Source organism: Echinops telfairi, unplaced genomic scaffold, assembly GCF_000313985.2.
Source record: "Echinops telfairi isolate 266 unplaced genomic scaffold, ASM31398v2 ScPeMD7_7458;HRSCAF=8496, whole genome shotgun sequence".
Lineage (NCBI taxonomy): Eukaryota > Metazoa > Chordata > Mammalia > Afrosoricida > Tenrecidae > Echinops > Echinops telfairi.
Genome location: NW_022111358.1, coordinates 7,827,376 through 7,845,870, shown reverse-complemented (window position 1 = coordinate 7,845,870; position 18,495 = coordinate 7,827,376). Strand labels below are relative to the sequence as shown.

The following is an 18,495-nucleotide window of genomic DNA, read 5'->3' as shown; positions in this document are numbered from 1 at the left end:
TCCTGTCAATTGTGTGCCAGCGAGTCGACTGTGACTCATGGTGACTGTCTCGGTTATCCAGAGCCACTAGAACGGAAAGACCATGGATGGGTGGCTTTAATAAACAGAAATGTATTCTCCAACATCTTAGGAGGATGAAGTCCACATTCAGATAGCTGCCTCCAGGAGAAGACTTTCTCTGTTGGCCCTGGGGAAAGGTCCTGGCTTCTTTCAGCATCCTGAGATCCTCGTGTTGACTTGGCATCAGCCTTCCCCAGGATTTAGGAGCTTCACAGTAGAGGGACTCCAGGCTCTACTGGCTCTTTGGTGGTAGGGTTCGCTGATCCCTGTTCTCTCCACGCTCCTTTTACCTCTTGGAAGGTATCAGGTGTTGCAGACTACTTTCCAGAGAACGGCCCCTCACATCAGATCAGGGCTGTGACAGGATAAAGGAGGTTGTATCCAACCTTCACCTTCTTCCTAACTTAGTGCATCATGGGGCATCATTACACTAATTACCAAACCAAAGAATCACATAGCCCAACCAAATAAACAGACATTTAGGCAGAAGGCGGTATGGGTGGGGAGATACAATTCAATCCAGGACAGTGACTTTCCCTGTAGGACAGAGTAGAACTTCCCCATGGTTTCCTGGTCTTTAGAACAGATCACCAGGTCTTTCCTTCTGTGGTGGGTTCGAACCTCCAGCCTTTTGGTTAGCAACTAAACACTTTATCATTGCACAACTAGAGCTCCTTACATGCTTAAACCAAACCGCAACCCACCACCACCACCCCCTGCCAAAAAATAAACAAACAACCATTGACTGTCATTGAGTTGATTTTGACTCTTAGTGCCCCCAGGCAGGAGTTCTGCGGCTGTGAATCTTTGTGGCAGCAGATAACCTCAACTTTCTCCTTCCAAAAAACTGGAGGGTTTGAACCACTGACCTTGTGGTTAGCAATCCAATGCTTACCCAACAGCACAACCATGACTCCTAGTTTAATGTACTTGGTCTCTGCCATCAAAAACTGCAGTAAAAGATGAAGACAAAGTCTCTGTGGTCAAACTGGTACTGACTTTCACCCCCATAATGTTCAGTGGGACATGTCCATCATCAGCTTTGTCCACAATGCTTTGCTGCCAAAGATTATTGGTGATTAGAAAACACCAATAAAATGAAACTCGTATTGTAGTGATGACATAAGATGTACACTTGAATATCAGTTACAATAGAGAAGAATACTGTTTTAATTTTGTAGGAAATTATAAAATAAGAATAATCTAAATACCATGTTTTGTACTTGACTTTGAAAAAGCGAAACCCATTGAGCCTGCATGCAGACTGCACTAGAAAAGCACAACAGATAACGCGTGAGTGTGGTGAAGTGGAATTATATCAATGCATTGCTTATTATTGAACGCTTATTCTGGGCATGGTCTATCGCTGTACTAGATTCAGTTCATTGAGAGAGAGATTTTCATCAAGTTTTGCTACTAGATTTAAATAAAATGAATCAGGATAATTTCTTTCTTGTTCTTTGCTGAAGAACATTCTAAGTTGCATAGGAATCACCTGAGCCTTCCAAGTTTACTTATGACATCATGTCAACCCAGTAGCATTTAGGAGAATGTTTTTCTGACAGCAGGAGAAAAAAGATGCCCCTGCTTATGAATTGATTCTGATTGTGTTATCTTTTCTTGAGTCAGTTTTAGTAATTTCTATATTTCAATAGAATTATACATTTCCAAATGCTTAGTCTTTGTTAATGCAAAGTTGTATGTTAGTTGTATCATCAGCACTCCCGTTCTTACATCTTGTTCTCATCCCGAGCGTCATAGTAGGGTTCGCTTTCTCCTTGATTGGACCTACCACAGCTTGGGTTCTTTTGTGTGTCTTTTCAGAGACCTAGGTCTTAAATGGACCAACGTCTGCTTTTGTCTTAACTAATTTTTCTTTTAATTTTATCTCATTTTTAACTTGTGGGTATTTTAACTTGGGGAAATAACGTGTTCATTGCTAGCTTTTTTAGTTCATACTTCCCTTCCTTCTTATTTGATAAGAAATGGAATTTAAGGCTATGTATTTTCTTCTGAATATAGCGTTGGCTGACCCCAGGCATTTTTATGTGTAAGGTTATAATTAACTCCTTTGACATCCACAATTATAACTGTGACGACTTCTTTAAAGCAGGACTTGCTTAGAATGTGGTTTTGTTTAGTTTTTTAATTCTCTGCGATCAGTTTGCTGTTGTTAATCTTTTGTTATAATTTTCTAGTTGTATTGTATTATGGTTTGACAAAGGGGGATTCAAAGAAGCTTCAAAAATAATGGAATTTTTCCATGAACTTTTGGAAGCTCCCTGGTAGCATATGGCAAACACCTTTTCTACTTCTTGTGCTTGGGCAGAGGGGTGTTTCCTTGTGGCCTAACATGTCATAAATATGTGTAAATGCGTTAATGACTGTAGTAAATGCGTGTGAAAGTTTCATGCAGCCACCAATCAAATCTGCTGATTCTGTGATTAAGTCTCTCTCTGCCTTCCTTTCCTGAAATCAGGATTCAGTCCACTTCTCTTTGTTTTGTAACCATTTGTACATTATGTGTTCAGTGCATAAAAACAAGTTTTTGCTTGTTTAATCTTCCCGTGTCTTTTTATTTTAGGTACATCTTTTATTAAAATATCAATTTGGGGGAGGGATGGGGAAAAATAAGGAGCTGATATCAAGGGCTCAGGTAGAATGCATATGTTTTGAGAATGATGAGGGCAACAAGTGTACAAATGTGCTTGACACAATGGATGTATGTGTGGATTGTGATAAGAGCTGTACGAGCCCCCAATAAAATGATTTTGTTTTAAAAAGGCACAAACACAAAGACATCTACCTCCTAAGGCTTAAACTTTTGCCAAGTGCCCTGACAGGTTAGATTAATATTCACTCAGTCTGTCCAAATCCCAAGTTTGTGGATAAAACCACTCAATATTCTTTTTAAAAATTACCACACAAAGGTTTCAAATTTATAAAACATAAAATGTTTTGTCCTGATTAAAATTCGCTTACTTTTAGCCAACAATTTAAACCTGCCAATAAAAAGGACAAAAATAACAACCAAAAAATATATATATCAATTTTGGTTTTGACCCAGTTTATTGAGCCTCAATCTTTCAACAAAAATTATATCCCTTTTGCATTCATTGCAGAAATTGACAATATTTTTTTCTGACGTTTAGTTATTTTATATGCCTCCTTTTGTTTCCTTTCATTTTCTGGTTGCTCTGTTGCTCAGGTTTTATTTATGTATTTTTTACTAATGATTAGAAAGTTATGTGCTCCTTTTTTTTCTAAACGATGGTTACTGTTGGGTATTTAAATCCATCTTTCTTAATCGTCAGCACAAAGAATACTAATCTTCTCTGTGAATGACAATAAAATTAATGAGTTTTCCTCCTCTGCGCTTCCCACACCTTCCTACAAGAAGCAATTTTTTAAAAAGAGAATTAAAACCTGAGTGTTATTTTCCTATGTAGATGCTTATTTTTTGTGCCTAGTACTTGGCGTTTGGATGGAAGAGTTGGGTGGGGGGGGGAGAACGGGGGTGGTGTTCCACTCTCTCCCAGAAATCCACAACTCTCTCTGACCTGCCCTTCTCTCTGGTTTCTGGATCAGCTCCCTCCTTTGGGATAGCCGATCTGTTTCCTGGTCTGCTCCCACAAAATTCACAGCCCCAGAAACCCAGTGGGTTTTGTCTTGGGATTTTTTTAGTTTGGTTTTTGTTTGTGTATTTGTTTTTTCCTATTTGTCATACTGATGTAGTTTGGTCTTCCTGACTAAAGCAAGTCTGGAAGAACTGAGATGTTTACAGTAAGAGATTGTATCTACCCTGTTCAAGGCCAGACAACAAAGAGGCCTATTTAGATGTATCCCAGGCTAGAGATCCCGGGGCCTGTGAGGAGTAGGAAAGGTATTAGAGAGGAAGGCTTTATAAGGCGTTTCACTTTGGTTTATTTTACTTACTTATTTATTAAATGAATCATTTTACTGGGGGCCCGTAATCTCTTACCACAATCCATCCATCCATCCATTGTGACAAGCACATGTGTACCTTTGTTGCCCTCATCCTTCTCACTTTGGTTCAGAGGCAGGTGTGTTATGGCTTTACGCTGATGGCTGGTGTTTCCCCCACACTGCCTTCCCTCTCCGTGGCTGCGTCCAGTGGCTGCCGCCATGGCCTCGAGCAACTGTGAGGACGGAGCAGGACTGGGTGGTGTTTTGTTCTGTTGTGCATAAGGTCGCAGTGGGTTGGAGCCAACTTGTGGGTCCCTAACCACAGCCAACCTGCCATGTCTATGGTGCTTTAACGTGTTTCGCATATTACTATTGTATCTTGATTTAGATGAGACGGTCATCCTCTCGAAGACAGCTTTTTGGCAGTTAGCTGTTTGTGCCCATAACCCATTGCTGTGGCGTCCATTCCCACTGGTACACCCTATAGAACAGAGCAGAACTGCCCAGGAGATTGACTCCCAAGGCTGTCTTCCTCCTGTGGAGTGACTGGTGGGTTCAAACCATCGACTTCTCCCGCATCCAACCAGGGTTCGTAGGGGCCAAGCATACAATGAAGAATTCCTGCCCACAGCCGCAGAAAGTCAGGGCAGAGCGGGGACAGGGAAGACGAGAACCACCCCCTGCAGGGGCAAGTGCTCGTTGCATGCTCAGGTAGCATGCAGGAAGGGGTGGCTGGCCTGGTAGGTCCAGTCTTGCCTGCTGACCCTGCCCCCTTGCCTTGACCCGACAGCTGATGCCCCTGGCATATGCCGGCAGTTCCTGCTCTCACCGTTCTCTTTTGATTAGATTCCAATCAAGCTCCCCGATGAAATGCTACATAAATTCCATTTTGAGCTTCACGTATAAACTAATCGAATGGAAGTGAAGCATCATAGACATAAAATGTTTTTTCCCCAATGGAAATACTTTTAATTTAATCATGAAAAGCATATGCGTGTGGTACATCTGCAGCCCCTGCAACCCCGAGGCATGCATAGTCTGTGAACAGCTCTCTGCTCCCGAGCATGGCTCCCTCTTCTCCGCAACGCAGCAGCCCTGGCATTCACCAGAGCCAACCTAAGAATTCATCTCCTGCGGAAACGAATTCACGTGGCATGAGAATACTTATTTGCACAGCCTGTGTGCATACGGACATGTTGATATTTGGGAAAGCATGCAAAGAACCTGCCCTTGGGTCAGGCAGCAGCTCTGCGCAGGGAACCACATGGGCTTCCAAGCCCATGGACGGCCAACATGTTCTTCGGCTGCCCTCTCCTCCTGCTCCAGTGAGCTGTAAATCCCCCGAGAATGTGGACTGGATCTCCAGCCTCAGAGGCTGCCAGGCACTGTCCCCAGTGGCCACCCCGCTGGTGCCGACTGCCTGCCTGCCTGACAGCACCGGTGGTGGCCAGGAGGTGGCACTTTGGTATTTTCTGCCGAGAACAGACCATCGAGTGTGAAGTCCCTCAGACTTTTGCTTTATTGACCAAAGTGGAACATGTAGGGATCAAAACAATCAGGAAATGGTATTTTTTAAATTTACATATTAAAAATCATACCTTTGTTCGGTGGGGGGCGGGGTGTACAGAGCCACCACCACTATTTGGATAGCGTCATCCCACTGCGCCCGACCTTCCACAGCCCCGATCCATTCTCCTTTGTCTTCTTGTAGCTGTTGTATAACTGGCCTGATGCCTTTGTGATTTCTCCATGATCTTACATACTGATCATTTGTATCGTTAGTTCACTCTTCTTTTAAGAGGGAGGCGGGCTAATTAGCGTTCCACTGTATCCGTGGATCATGGTTGGCTTATCTGTTCACTGTAGGTTCAGCCAATTGTGAATAAACCCTCTCACTGATCCTCTCCAGCAGGAGCCCTGGTGGTCTAGTGGATGGGATCTTTTACCTAACCCAGGGTCACAGACTTACGACCAAACGTGTGATAACTGTACCTTTATATCTTCACCTCGGATCTCTTTGGGGCGTTTGATGGAACCTGGTTTCTTTGGGGTGTGGATGTCCAGATGTTCCCACACCATTTGTTAAACGAACAGGATGATTGTCTCTCCAGTGAAGAGCCTTTGTGTCTTTTGTCAAATACCAGTTGGAAATACTTGTGTTGGTCTGTTTCTCACACTCGTTCTGGGACTGTGACTGGTGTCTTTGTCCCTTTGCGGCGAGCGCGTTGTCATCAGGGCAGTGTGATTGGGAAGTCCTGTCAGGGCTTGTCCTGTCACAGCACCCCTGTGCACAACAGAAGGCGGCGACACGACACTCCTGGCGCTGCCCCAGCCTCACGGTGGTTCTTTTCAGCCCGTCCTGGCAGCCACTGTGTCCGTCCGTTTTGTGAGGGACTTCTTCTTTGGTGCTGCTCCTCTGTTGGACCCAGCATGATGTCCCTTTCCAGAGACTGCTCTCTCCTGCACATGTGTCCAAAGTCTGCATTGCTGTAACCTTCTAGTGAGTGCTTATGCAGTAATCAGGTAGTGAGAGTCCTCCAACTGTATTGTTCTTTTCCAAAATGATAAGACTGTTTTAAATCCTCTGCCTTGTCCATATCTACACCACCACCCCCAAAAAAAACATGCTTTAATTCACTGGATTATATGTTACAGGGATGAAAATGAATTGCAGGCCTATACATTGACGTAGATATATTTTAGAAATAATTTTGAAAGAAGCAAGTTATAGAAGACAGCCAACACTGTGTTAAGCTCAAAAACAGTGGGAGTTCCAGTCAAGATGGCGCCAAGCTGGACCGGAGGATGCACACTGGTACAGATAGAAACTGGAAACACAGGGAATCCAGGACAAATAAATGCCTCAGGTCCAGTGGTGAGAGTGGTGATACCAGGAGGATGGAGGGAAGGTGGGGTGGAGAGGAGGAACCGATTACAAGGATGTACATATAACCTCCTCCCTGGAGGTCGGTCAACAGAAACGTGGGTGAAGGGAAACGTTGGACAGTGTAAGATATAACAAAATAATAATGACTTGTAAATTATCAAGGGTTCACAAGGGAGGGGGGAGCGGGGAGGGAGTGGGAAAATGAGCTTATGCCAGAGGCTCAAGTGGAAAGCAGATGTTTTGAGAATGATGATGGCAACAAACGTGCTTGACACAATGGATGGATGGATGGACTGTGATAAGCGTTGTACGAGCCTCCAACAAAATGATTAAAAAATAATATTAAAGCCAATACGGCAACAAAGTGAAGAAAAAAAACTAAACAGTGTATTGGGGGTCCACATAAACAACTCCAGAACTATTCTAGAAACACAAGGGCATGAGAGCCACAGAATTCAGAACAGAGGTCACCTCGGGTGGAGAGGCAAGGATGTGGGGTAAGGGAAGAACACGGGTCGAAACCCTCGGGGGGTTTGCCTTCAGTCTGTCCATGAGTAGACAGCTTAACCATGTTGACTTTTCTATTTCATGAACTCAATGGTGTACTCCATCGACTTAGTGTGTTCTTATTTTTTCCATCAGCATTTTGCTTTTCTTTATTTCATTAAGATTTCATCATTTTCAACGAATTAGTCCTACGCTTGTTTGGAAATGTCCATCTAGATACTTTTGCCTTGGGGTTATTCTTTAGTGGATTTGGTTTTGAGTGTCTGTGTCTGGTTGTTCGTGGAAGCAATAGGATCTGTGGCGGCCTGTGTTCTGTAACCTCGCTCAGCTCACTTTGTCTAGGGGCTGCTCCAGAGGTTCTCCGGGACGTCTCTGTAGACACCATGCAGTCTGAAAGGAGACCTTGCATGCCTGCCTTTCCACGACGCTGCTCTGGTCTCCTGGCCCTGCGTGACTGCGGTGCACGGCCTTCCTATAGGGTGTTGTGGAGCAGCAGGGACAGCAGGCATTCTTGCCTTGTTCCTAATCTCAGGGAAACTTCCGCCTTGCGCCATTAGCCAAGCGTGATGACCGCTGTGAGGGTTGGGCAGTCAGTGACAGCTGCAAGTTGTCCTCTAAATCTGGTCAGCCGAGAGATTCCTATCATGAATGGGTGTTGAATCCTGTGAAGTATCTTTTCCTGTGCCAAATTTTTATGACCGTAAGCTTTTTGCTTTTCTCTCTCTTATTTTTTCATGCCACTGTCATGGATTACATTGATTGATATTTGAATACCGAGCCGGCCGTGTATTCCTTAGACAAACTTCATTGGTCACGTGTACTCTAACATGGAAAAGCATCAGCGATGTAGTACTGGAATATATTATAGAGTAATGGAGATAATTAAACTATGGGGAAAGGGCACTATAAAAATGAATCGAACTCAGCCATTCATTCAACAAATATCCACTAAGTGCCTGCTCTCCTCCAGGCTCTGGAGCTCTAGAAATCAGCAAAATAAACCAAGCTCAAGCTCTCAAGGAACTTGAATTTTGGCAGAAGGTGTAAGGGAGAGACAGACACTGAACAGATGAATTATTTGGTTTTGAGTTCTATGCAGCAAAGGAACCAAGGTGAGAAGACAGAGTGACCGACCTTGGGCGCTTTAGGGGTTGATCTTTTGTCAACAGAGTTCCAGCCCGTGTTGCATGTGATGGGAAATATCTATCATGTCCTAATATCCTCTGTTGTCTCTAATACACATGAAAGGCACAGCATGTCTGTGGTACAGGGGAAAGAGGCTGTGGGGGGGCTTAACCATAGACCCAGAAAGCCAAGATAGTCCACTTTCCAAGTTATCCTTATCTTCTTAGAGTTACAGCCCTGTTTAAAAACGCAACGTGTGATGGCAACATATGTACAAATGTGCTTGACACAATGGATGGATAGGGGGATTGTGGTAAGAGCTGTAAGAGCCCCCAATAAAATATTGAAAAACAAAACAAAACTCAACGTGTGAACTGTGGCCCCTCTGTGCAGAAGAATGTCCAGCCACACATAAAACCTACCTTGCATATAATTTCTGGCAATTCCTGAATTCCACAAAGCCCACCTATGAATCCCAACCCCTCGTCCAAGAAACTGAAGAAGATGCAAGTTTTGGGGTTTACCGCCATTACAAAATGTGTTTTAAAATTCATTCTTTCGAAAACCATCCTAACAGCCTCCCATGGTTTTTGGCTCTCTACAGTTGACTGGGCTGAGTGTGTCCAATGGAAAAGACCAGCTGGTGGTGTTCCACACAAAGGACAACAAAGACCTCATTGTCTGCCTCTTCAGCAAGCAGCCAACCCACGAGAGTCGAATTGGAGAGCTGGTTGGCGTCCTGGTGAATCACTTCAAGAGGTAAGATTTGATTCTTCCAACTCACGGAACGTGTTTGTTTGGTGTCCATCTTCATGTACTGAGTCATTCTCTCCGTCAGAGCAACCTCCGAAGGTACAATTCACATCTGGACTTGATTTCCAGATGAGAAACGCTCCTCTGCTTCTTTAGCTTCCTGCTGAACCAACCTTGTGGCAGTTTGCTAATGGCCATCTCTTCACTGTTGATCCAGATCTGATGAAGCCCAGGAGACAGCGAAACTACATTCTTGTTGTCATGATTTTTCCATCTACACTCGCAAAAACAACACTGTGTCGAGACAGTTTTGACTGACGGTGACCTCCTGTGTGACTTGGTAGAACTGTTGCTCCCTAGGGTTTTCTTGGCTGCAGTCTTGACCGAAGTAAAGTGCTGAGTCTTCCTGCTGTGGGGCCATTGGGTGGGTTTGAACTGCTAACCTTTAGTAATCAGGGCAAACCATTTGTGTCACTGTTAATATACATAGAATGACGATGAAATCAGAGCGCAAAGTTGGTATCACAGATAGATCCATGAAACCTCAAGAGGTGGAATGAACTCCTGAGAGAGGCAATAACGTGAACAGAATGATGAATGTGGCATTTGCTGAGCACATCATAGTAAGCTTAACGGACACCTGGATGTGGCTGCGGTGCATGCTGAGGTGAGAAATCGAAATCAGGAGCAAGCCCCAGGCTGACGATGAGGACCCCGAGGGGATCATTAGAAGTAGGGACATGGTTGGGATGTTGTGCAAGGTGGAGTTGCTTCTCCCAGAGGTGGGCACGCGCATGTGAGGGAGGAAGGTGTTCTTCCTCCGTGCATACTGTCTCTGCTTCCCACCACCTGGCTCCTGGGGGAGAGCACGCATCCTGACTCAGTGACTCAGAAATGAGACGAGCATCCGACTCCTTCTTCTTCCTAAACGACCTTTCCCATGTTGCCAGAAGTAACTGGGTATCCCATATTCGAATTTTCTTTTTTAAACTGTCAACGTGACTCTGTTTCTGTGAACAAAGCCAGATTGAGAACCAAATGTCCACAATGTATAATTCTACAGTATTCAGTTTTTATTGCGGTAATATTGTGTGTGTGTGTGTGTGTGTGTGTGTGTGTGTGTGTGCATGTGCGCGCGCGCGTGTAACAAAGCATTTACCATTTTGGCGATTTGTAAGCATACGGTTCAGGGCAGTCATCACATTCCCATGCAGTGCGGCCGTCAGCACCATCAGTTCTTTACTGAAACTCGGTATCCATTTAAAGCACTAACTCCACACCTATGTGCCCCTCTCCCCAGCTCCTGGTAACTAACAACCAATAGCAGCCCGTCTCTGACATGTGCCCATTCTACATATTTCATATCAATAGACTCATATACCATCTGCCCCTTGGTATCTGGCTCAGTTCACTTAGCATAATGTTTTCAAGATGCATCCATATCATGGCATGTGTCAGAACTTCACTGTTGTTTATGGCTAAGTAACATTCCTTTGTATTATGTGTACTACATTTTATTTATCTGCTCTTCTGAACACTCTTAGAAGTATCTGTTTGAGTTCTTGTTTCCAAGTCTTTTGAGCATATACTAGGAGAATTGCTAGATCATAAGGTAATTTTGTATTTAACTTTTTGAGACCCCACCAAACTATTATGTTCATTTTTGTCGATTTTAGTTTTGGAGATGGTCTGTATAGATCACTTATTTTATGTTATTTGAACCTTGTATTCTAGTTAAAAATGGATCTTTAAATGTTTCATACACTTGAATGATTTAAAATGCTTTAGGAAAATAGTGCTCACTGGTCATCTGGTAGAAGAAAAATAAGAACTTAACTAAAGACCAAAAAGTAATAATAAAATAGGAAACCTGCTTGCCATAGAGTTGATCCTAGGGCCCCTGTAGGATAGAGTGGAACCGCCCATGGGGTTTCTTACACTGCAGTCTTTACCGAAGCAGACAGCCACATCTCTCTCCCATGGAGCGGTCAGTGGGTTTGAACCATCCACCTTTGTGTTGCAGCTGAGCAGCTTAATCACTGTACCACCAACCCTTCTTGATAAGCATAGAGTTCTTTGAAAAATGTCTTTCCACCTGCCAAGTCATGAAGTTGAGAGAAATATTAAAGAGTTTAAAATGGAGGGAAAGTTCTAGAAACTTCTCTGCAGTAAATGCCTGTAACACAAGTAAACAAGCATATTTCCCTCCTAGTATTTAATCCTAGCAAAATGTGGGCATTTAAAAGCATTTTAATGTGTTTCTTATTTTTATTTAGAGGAGCCCTGGTGGTGCTTGCAGGTGACCATTGGCCTGTGAACTGCGAGGCCCGCGGTTCAAACCCACCGGATGCTCTGCAGGAGAAAGATGAGGTTGCCTGCTCCGCTAAAGATTCACAGCCTCAGAAACCATAAACAGGGTTGCTGTGTGTCAGTCTATTTGATGGGTTTGGTGTTTTATATTTTATCTTTCATTCGGTTGCCTGTGCTAGCGAAGATGAGGGTTTTGCTTGGGAAAATATTTTATCTCCATATGCGTCCTTGTTGAGAAAATTCCAACCCAGTTAAATGCATTCTACAAATGGTGGGAATATGTAAATCCGGTGCTAGAACTCGTCCATTTGCCTGCTTTTCCTAGCATGTGCATTCCAGCATCCGTTTCTTGTTGTGTGCTTCCTCCCTTTTATGTACGTAAGAATTTTCTAGTTCTTTAAAAGTCTTACATGTCGATACAGTTCCAGCTCTGTAGGATGGGGTCTATTTTTTCACAGGTAGAGAGAAGACTGGAGAAACGCTGGATTTTTAAAGCTTATTCTTAGAGATTTCGAGGTCAAGTAAAAATGAGAGGTAAAACTCCTCTTTGCCCAAGAAGATTCAGGTTTAAAATTTTGTCTTACAATGTAGTCATCAACTTGCTATTGACTTCTTGAGGAAAGGTTAATTTGATTTTTAAGCTATTTTTTGTTGTTGTTCCCAAGTATCATACTATTGGTGTGACTTTAAAATTCACATTGTGTCGTAGAAGCATAAAGGTGTGACATATGTAAGTAATCTTATTAGTTTCTGGGCTAATGATGAAAATCCAAAGGCAAGAGGGATTTAACCCTAGACCAATTCTTTATCTTCCAAATTTCTCTCAAGTATATTCCAGGAAGTTCTCTAGTTACATGTTTAGGGGAAGAGGTTTAAAGTAATACAACATACCATTAATAGACTAAATGTGAACAGAATTCATAGTCCTAAAAGGTTGTAAAGAAAGGGGATTGGGATTTCAAATTCATGAACAAAATTATAGCCAAGTTACAGAGAGAAGAAAGGAATGGAAAAAAATGGTAGCTATTTTAATTAGACTAGCACAATGCTAACATTCACAACAAATAAGGGTATTATTTTAGACGTTCGTTTTTATGTGTGTTTTTTTTAATTAAAAGATCATTTTAATGGGGGTTCTTACAACTCTTACAACAATCCATGCATCAGTTGTATCAAGCATATTTGTACTTGTGTTGTCAGTTACCATCATTCTTTTCTAGACATCTGCTTTCTATTGAGCCCTTGGTATCAGCTCCTCTTTTTTCCCCCCTCCTACCCTCGAGAAGTTTGGGTTTTTTAATACATAGTAAAATGTCCACAAATTAGGTCCAAATCGGTTCTGACTCTGGGCAACTCTGTGTCCAACAGAACCAAAGGCTGCCCGGTCCTGCACCCTCCTCGCAGTTGCTAGTATGGTTGGGCTCGTTGCGGTAGCCCCCATGTCACTCCTTGGGCGAGGGTCTTCCTCTGTAATGCTGCCCATCTACTTTACCACGCAGGATGTCCTTTTCCAGGGACCGGTCTCTTCCAGTAACGTGTCGAAAGACCGTGAGACAAAGTCTCACCGTGATCCTTGCCTCTAAGAAGCCGTCTGGCGGTCCTTCTCCAAGATAGGTGTGTTTGCTCTTTTGGCAGTCCTTGGTACATTCAGAATCCTTTACCAGCACCAGAATTCCAATACCTCGATTCTTCTTCCGTCTTCCTTATTCAGTGTCCAACTTTCACATGCATATGAGGCAACTGAAAATACCATAGCTTGGGTCAGGCACACCTTAGTCCTCAAAGGAACATCCTTTTTGCTTTGTAATACTTTAAAGACATCCTGCGTAACAGGTTTACCCAATGCATTGCATCCTTTGATATCTTGACTGCTGCTTCCACAAGCACTGGTCATAAAGCCAGCACGACAAAACCCTGGACAACTTGAGCCTCTTCTCCGTGCGTCGTGCTGTGACCTGTTGGTCCCGTTGTGAGGAGTCTGGTGTTCTCTGATTGAGTTGTCATCCACACTGCAAAGGCTGCAGTCCTGGCTCTTCACCAGCAAGTGCTTCGCGTCCTTTTCCCTTCCAGTGAGCAAGGTTATGTCATCTGCATACCCCAGAGTGTTCTAAGATGATTCTATAGCATGGCCAGTGGGCGGGTGCCCAATGGTTACCTGAGATGCTGCTTATTTACTTGTGCATCTCCCCTCCTCTACGAAGGAGAAGCTCCATGAGGGGCATTTCATACACCTGTTTATGAAAGGGCTATAGCATTGGCATTCCTGATACACAAACATCCATAGGGGTTACATGGCTGCTCGTAGGCAGGTCTTAGAGCCTCGTCTTTGCCATGCAGTCCCTGCCCATGGGGCACTGTTGCAACCAGCCCATGATAAACATGCGTAATGGGAGTTCATTATTTCACCCATCTACTTTTTTTATCGTTTTATTAGGGGCTCATACAACTCTTATCACAATTCACACAAATATCAATTGTGTAAAGCACATTTGTACATTCATTGCCCTCATCATTCTCAAAACATTTGCTCTCCACCTAAGCTCCTGGCATCAGGTCTTCATTTTCCCCTCCCTCCCCTTCCCCCCCTCCCTCATGAACTCTTGATAATTTATAAATTATTATTTTGTCATATCTTACGCTGTCCAATGTCTCCCTTCACCCACTTTTCTGTTGTCCATCCCCCAGGGAGGCCGCATGTAGATCCTTGTAATCAGTTCCCCCTTTCCAACCCACCCTCCACCCGTCTACTTTTTGGTGTATTTGAAATACCACATGATTATTTTATTTATTTTTTAATCATTTTTTAGGGGCTCTTACAGCTTTTATCACAATCCATCCATACATCCATTGTATCCAGCACATTTGTACATATGTTGCCCTCGTCATTTTCAAAACATTTTCTCTCTACTTGAGCCCTTGATATCAGCTCCTCATTTTCCCCTACATAATTATTTAAAAACAATTACTAAAAAAAACCCAAGCACATTGCTCTTTCTACTCGCACCCATTTCTCCTCATTACAGTCTTCTCCCACAGCTGAAGCCAAGCACTCCCTGGCACCGCCTTCCGTCCAAATCCTGAAACTTAATCCCACTAAGCACCCATCAGCCTTTGTCTGACTCCCTGAAGACTTGACTTAAACTGGACCCATTACTTATTTCTCAGGTGCCGGACCCACATGTAATGTTGCCTTAAACAATAAGGCAGATGTCACCCATCGACTCCTGAGATAGCCCTATTGGCAAGTCCGAGCTCTTTTTCCCGGAGCAGAGACTCCACCCAAAGGAGGGGGGTGGGGTGTCCCAAATCAAGTCAGATTATGTGCTTCGGAAGTTGACCGGTAGTATGCCTTTGTTCATCTTAAATGCTGCAGTCCAGAGCCAGGCAATTCTGTCCGTGCGAACATGAAAGCTTCCCCCAAATAGACTGTTATGTAGGAGCGCGGGCAAAGTCCTGGTACAGAATAGTGTTTATGACCCACCATCATTTGTGAAAGAATGGTGTAAGGAGATGTATACACACTCATACACACATGCACACATAGGATTTTACTTAGGCACGTGTGTGATAAAATATATAGGAAGTGGGTAACAGTGTTTGTCTCTGGGGAAGGGAGATATGCGTACTTGTGTGAGAGAGGTAGGAGGAAGATGTATTTTCTAAACCTTTTGCAACACATAGGTGTGTTATCTTAAAATGTTCCCCTTCAATAAATAAATGGTTGCTAGTTTTAAAGTATATTAAGGTGGCTCCAAAGTCATGTTTATGCTCCTTTCCCTTTTAGAAGAGTAGAACAGAACAAAAGAGCTTTTGCAGTGAATGATCTATCTCATGGCATTTGAATGTCATGATATGTTCCCAAGTAAAACCTCTTAGAAGATGACTACTCTCTGTGGTGGCCTCTGCGTCCCATGGGCCTGGAGTGAAGTATGTTTTCCTGTGCTTATAGGGCCATTTGCTTTCCAGAGGTTCCAAAAATTTGCCTCTTGCTCTGTATCTCCCTCTCAGCAAGGACTACCTGCTGATAGTGAGGCCTTCCACCTGCTGTGAACAGGTGGTCTCCCGTTAGCTGTCCAAACCACGACGTCATACAAACCCTGCAGCAGTAAGCTGCCAAAGGACCCATCTGCCCTAAGCAGCTGTCCAGGCATTTGCCTCTCTGTGTGCTGGAAACCTCGGTACTAGACTCCCAATCTCAGGAATAGACACGTCTTCTTTTTCCTTGTTCTATTTCTGTGGCTGAAAACCCAAAGTCGGTGCCATCTGCTTCTTGCTTTTCGTTAGCGGTAGCTTTAATAGCTGCTTAATTGGAGGAGCTCTATTACTGAATTTGACGGAGCGTTTGACCTGCTTCTCTGTTAGAGCTTGCTTAATTCCTTTTCAGCTCGCACGTACAACCACAGGTAGACTCAGGCCACTGGTGGCAGCTACACGGCGTCCTTGCAGCCTGGGCATCCACATGAGGGAGCCGGGGAGAGGAAGCCTCGTGGCTAGAGGTGATGATGGAGACAGAGGTCTCTCAAAGGCCTCCACTCTTAGCACTCCCCTGTCCAGCCTGACTGCTGCTTCACCCACGGTGTCTCCCCACTCCTCTGCTCCCACCCCAGGTACCTATTTCATGGGCCTGGGTCTCTATTTCCCAAACTGCAAGTAATCAGAGTCGTTTACGCTCCAACAAAATTGAAATAAAGATAGCCTGAAATGAAAGAAGAATCACCCATTTAGCCATGGTCCACCATGTGCCCCAGTGCATTTGTCCAAACCCAGAGGCCTGTCGCACCCACCGTTTGAGTCCTGATGTAAACTGGGGGTTCCCGTTAACAGTCTTGCACCAAGATGGGTTCATTGAGGCACCAGATGCATCACGGGAATGCAAGATGTAAGGAGAAATCACGAACAGGAGGAGGGGGGCTGTGGGAGCACTGTGCTTGGGACAGAATTTTTCACAAAACTGCTCTAAAAATAAAATCTATTAATAATTATGGTCCGTCTCCTTAGTGAAGTATCTGGGTCATTTGAAAATTGTCATCGTTGAAGACTCCGGCTTACCGCAGCAAATGTGAGTCGTGGCCACAGCCCTCCCTCTGCGGAGAGGCGCAGAAAGCAGTACCGCCTTGCAGTAGAGCTGGAAGCTAGCAATCGGACGCCAGCCTCGGGCCGCTGAGAGGGACCTCCTCAAAGAGACCTTCCTGGCTATCCCGTATAAGTAGTCCCTGCCCCCGCACCCTGTCACCCTGTCTCGTTTCCTCCTTGCCTCCCGACATACCACATGTTTATCATTTCACTCATGTACTGCGGGCGGGTTTGTTTGGTGTTTTTTTCTGTCTAGGATGTCATTTCCACAGCAGCAAGCCTCTATTCCTGTTCTTCATTGCCGTTTCCCTAGTGTTCTGAACAGGGCTGCTGGGCACAGGGCAAGCTCCCAGTAATAATTGTGGGCTCCTGTGGCTGGCTGTCAGGCTGGCTGGGAAGAAGGCAGGAGAGAGCTTCCAGCCCTTCTTCTATCCTCTGTCGGAGACGGTCACTCTGCCCTCCCGTGTTGAAGGAAAGGAAGCCCTCCCCTGTCTGAATGCCTCTTTTCTTACACTGAAGCCAGGATCACCGCTCTGAGGAGCCACATGCGCTTCAGGATATATTGTAAGGTATGAAATCAGCTGCCCAAAAGAGCTGTGGGCTGGAAGAGCCGAGCCATGTGTATGCTTTATGCTCAGGCCACGCACAGCTTTTAATTCACTCTCCTTTAACAAATAAGCATTTCAGACTCTCCTTGTCAATAAATCGACAAGTGAGCAGGATGTGGGATCCTTGCTAAGATCAGCAGTTTCATCATGGTCCAAAGTCTTTAAAACCACAACCAGGGGCTCTACACATAAGCCAGCTCTCTAGCTTCAAAGCAGAGGAATTGATTCTGACTACAGGCATATGGGAAGACTGGAGTAGAAGACCTGCATACATAATATTTATTGTTATTTTATATGCATATAGGTGTGGTAGACAGTTTACGTACATATTTGTAATGCTGCTTGTACATATGTGTGTGTATATAATAGTGTATGTCTGTAGTGAGTGTGCGTGCGCACACACATTAGATCTATGTAATAGGGCACAGACTAGACACAGTTACAAAAACTCCTTAGACACTGGGCCTGAAGACTAAGGATCAGAGTCTCAGGGGACATGTAGGTCAGTTGGAAAACCACCGTCCATTAAGATAATGTTCTCTATTCGAGTCTGGGGAGTAATGTCTGGGGTCTTCAAAGCTTGTGAGCAGCCATGGAAGGGCAGCTAGGGGTCTCTCTTCCTGCCTGGAGCAAAGGAGAGTGAAGAAAAACCAAAACTCAGGGAAGCAATGAGTCGGAATCATGGACAGGATATAAAACAATAGCATCCACCGAAAGGACGACATTTGCCCCAAACCAGAGGGACAGAAAACAGGATGAATGGGAACTGGAAACCCAGGGAGGAAAGGGGGAGCGCCCACACATCGGGGGCTGGAAGCCAGTGTTATGGAATGGTCTGTGCGTGCACTGCTGACTGGAAAGCTACGTTGCTGTGCCAGCGTTCACCTAAAGCACAATGAGATGTTTGTGACAGCAGGTGAAGGAAGCCACCTCCAGGAGAATCATGTGCCCTTTGACTGTGAGAACTCACCGCGACTGCCGACTAGCCGCCTCCGTGGTGATGGGGCACAGAGGGAGCGGCCTGAGCAGCGTGCAGATACGCACACGCAAAGCATATCCCCGAGAAGGATTGCTAACCAAAGATTTGCATCAGGGAACGATCTGCTCCTCTGAATAAAGTTTCAGGAAGCGTCGAGTCTGCACATAGCAGCGATGAGATGAGAAACGATGGAGAGGGCGCTGGCTGAGAAACAAAACCAAAGCCACGGGCGTTGCCGTGGAGTCTGTCCGACTCATGGTGAGTCA

At 44.5% G+C, this 18,495-nt stretch overlaps 1 protein-coding gene across 1 annotated transcript in view; it reads left to right on the top strand.

Annotated features, from left to right (window-relative positions):
• The window catches only part of MYO1D (myosin ID), a 233,769-nt gene that overhangs the window by 125,674 nt on the left and 89,600 nt on the right, over positions 1 to 18,495 (top strand). Inside the window, exon 21 of the mRNA XM_013005749.3 lies at positions 9,111 to 9,265. Coding sequence (XP_012861203.3) covers positions 9,111 to 9,265 — 155 coding nt within the window. The remainder of the gene's footprint in view (positions 1 to 9,110; positions 9,266 to 18,495) is intronic.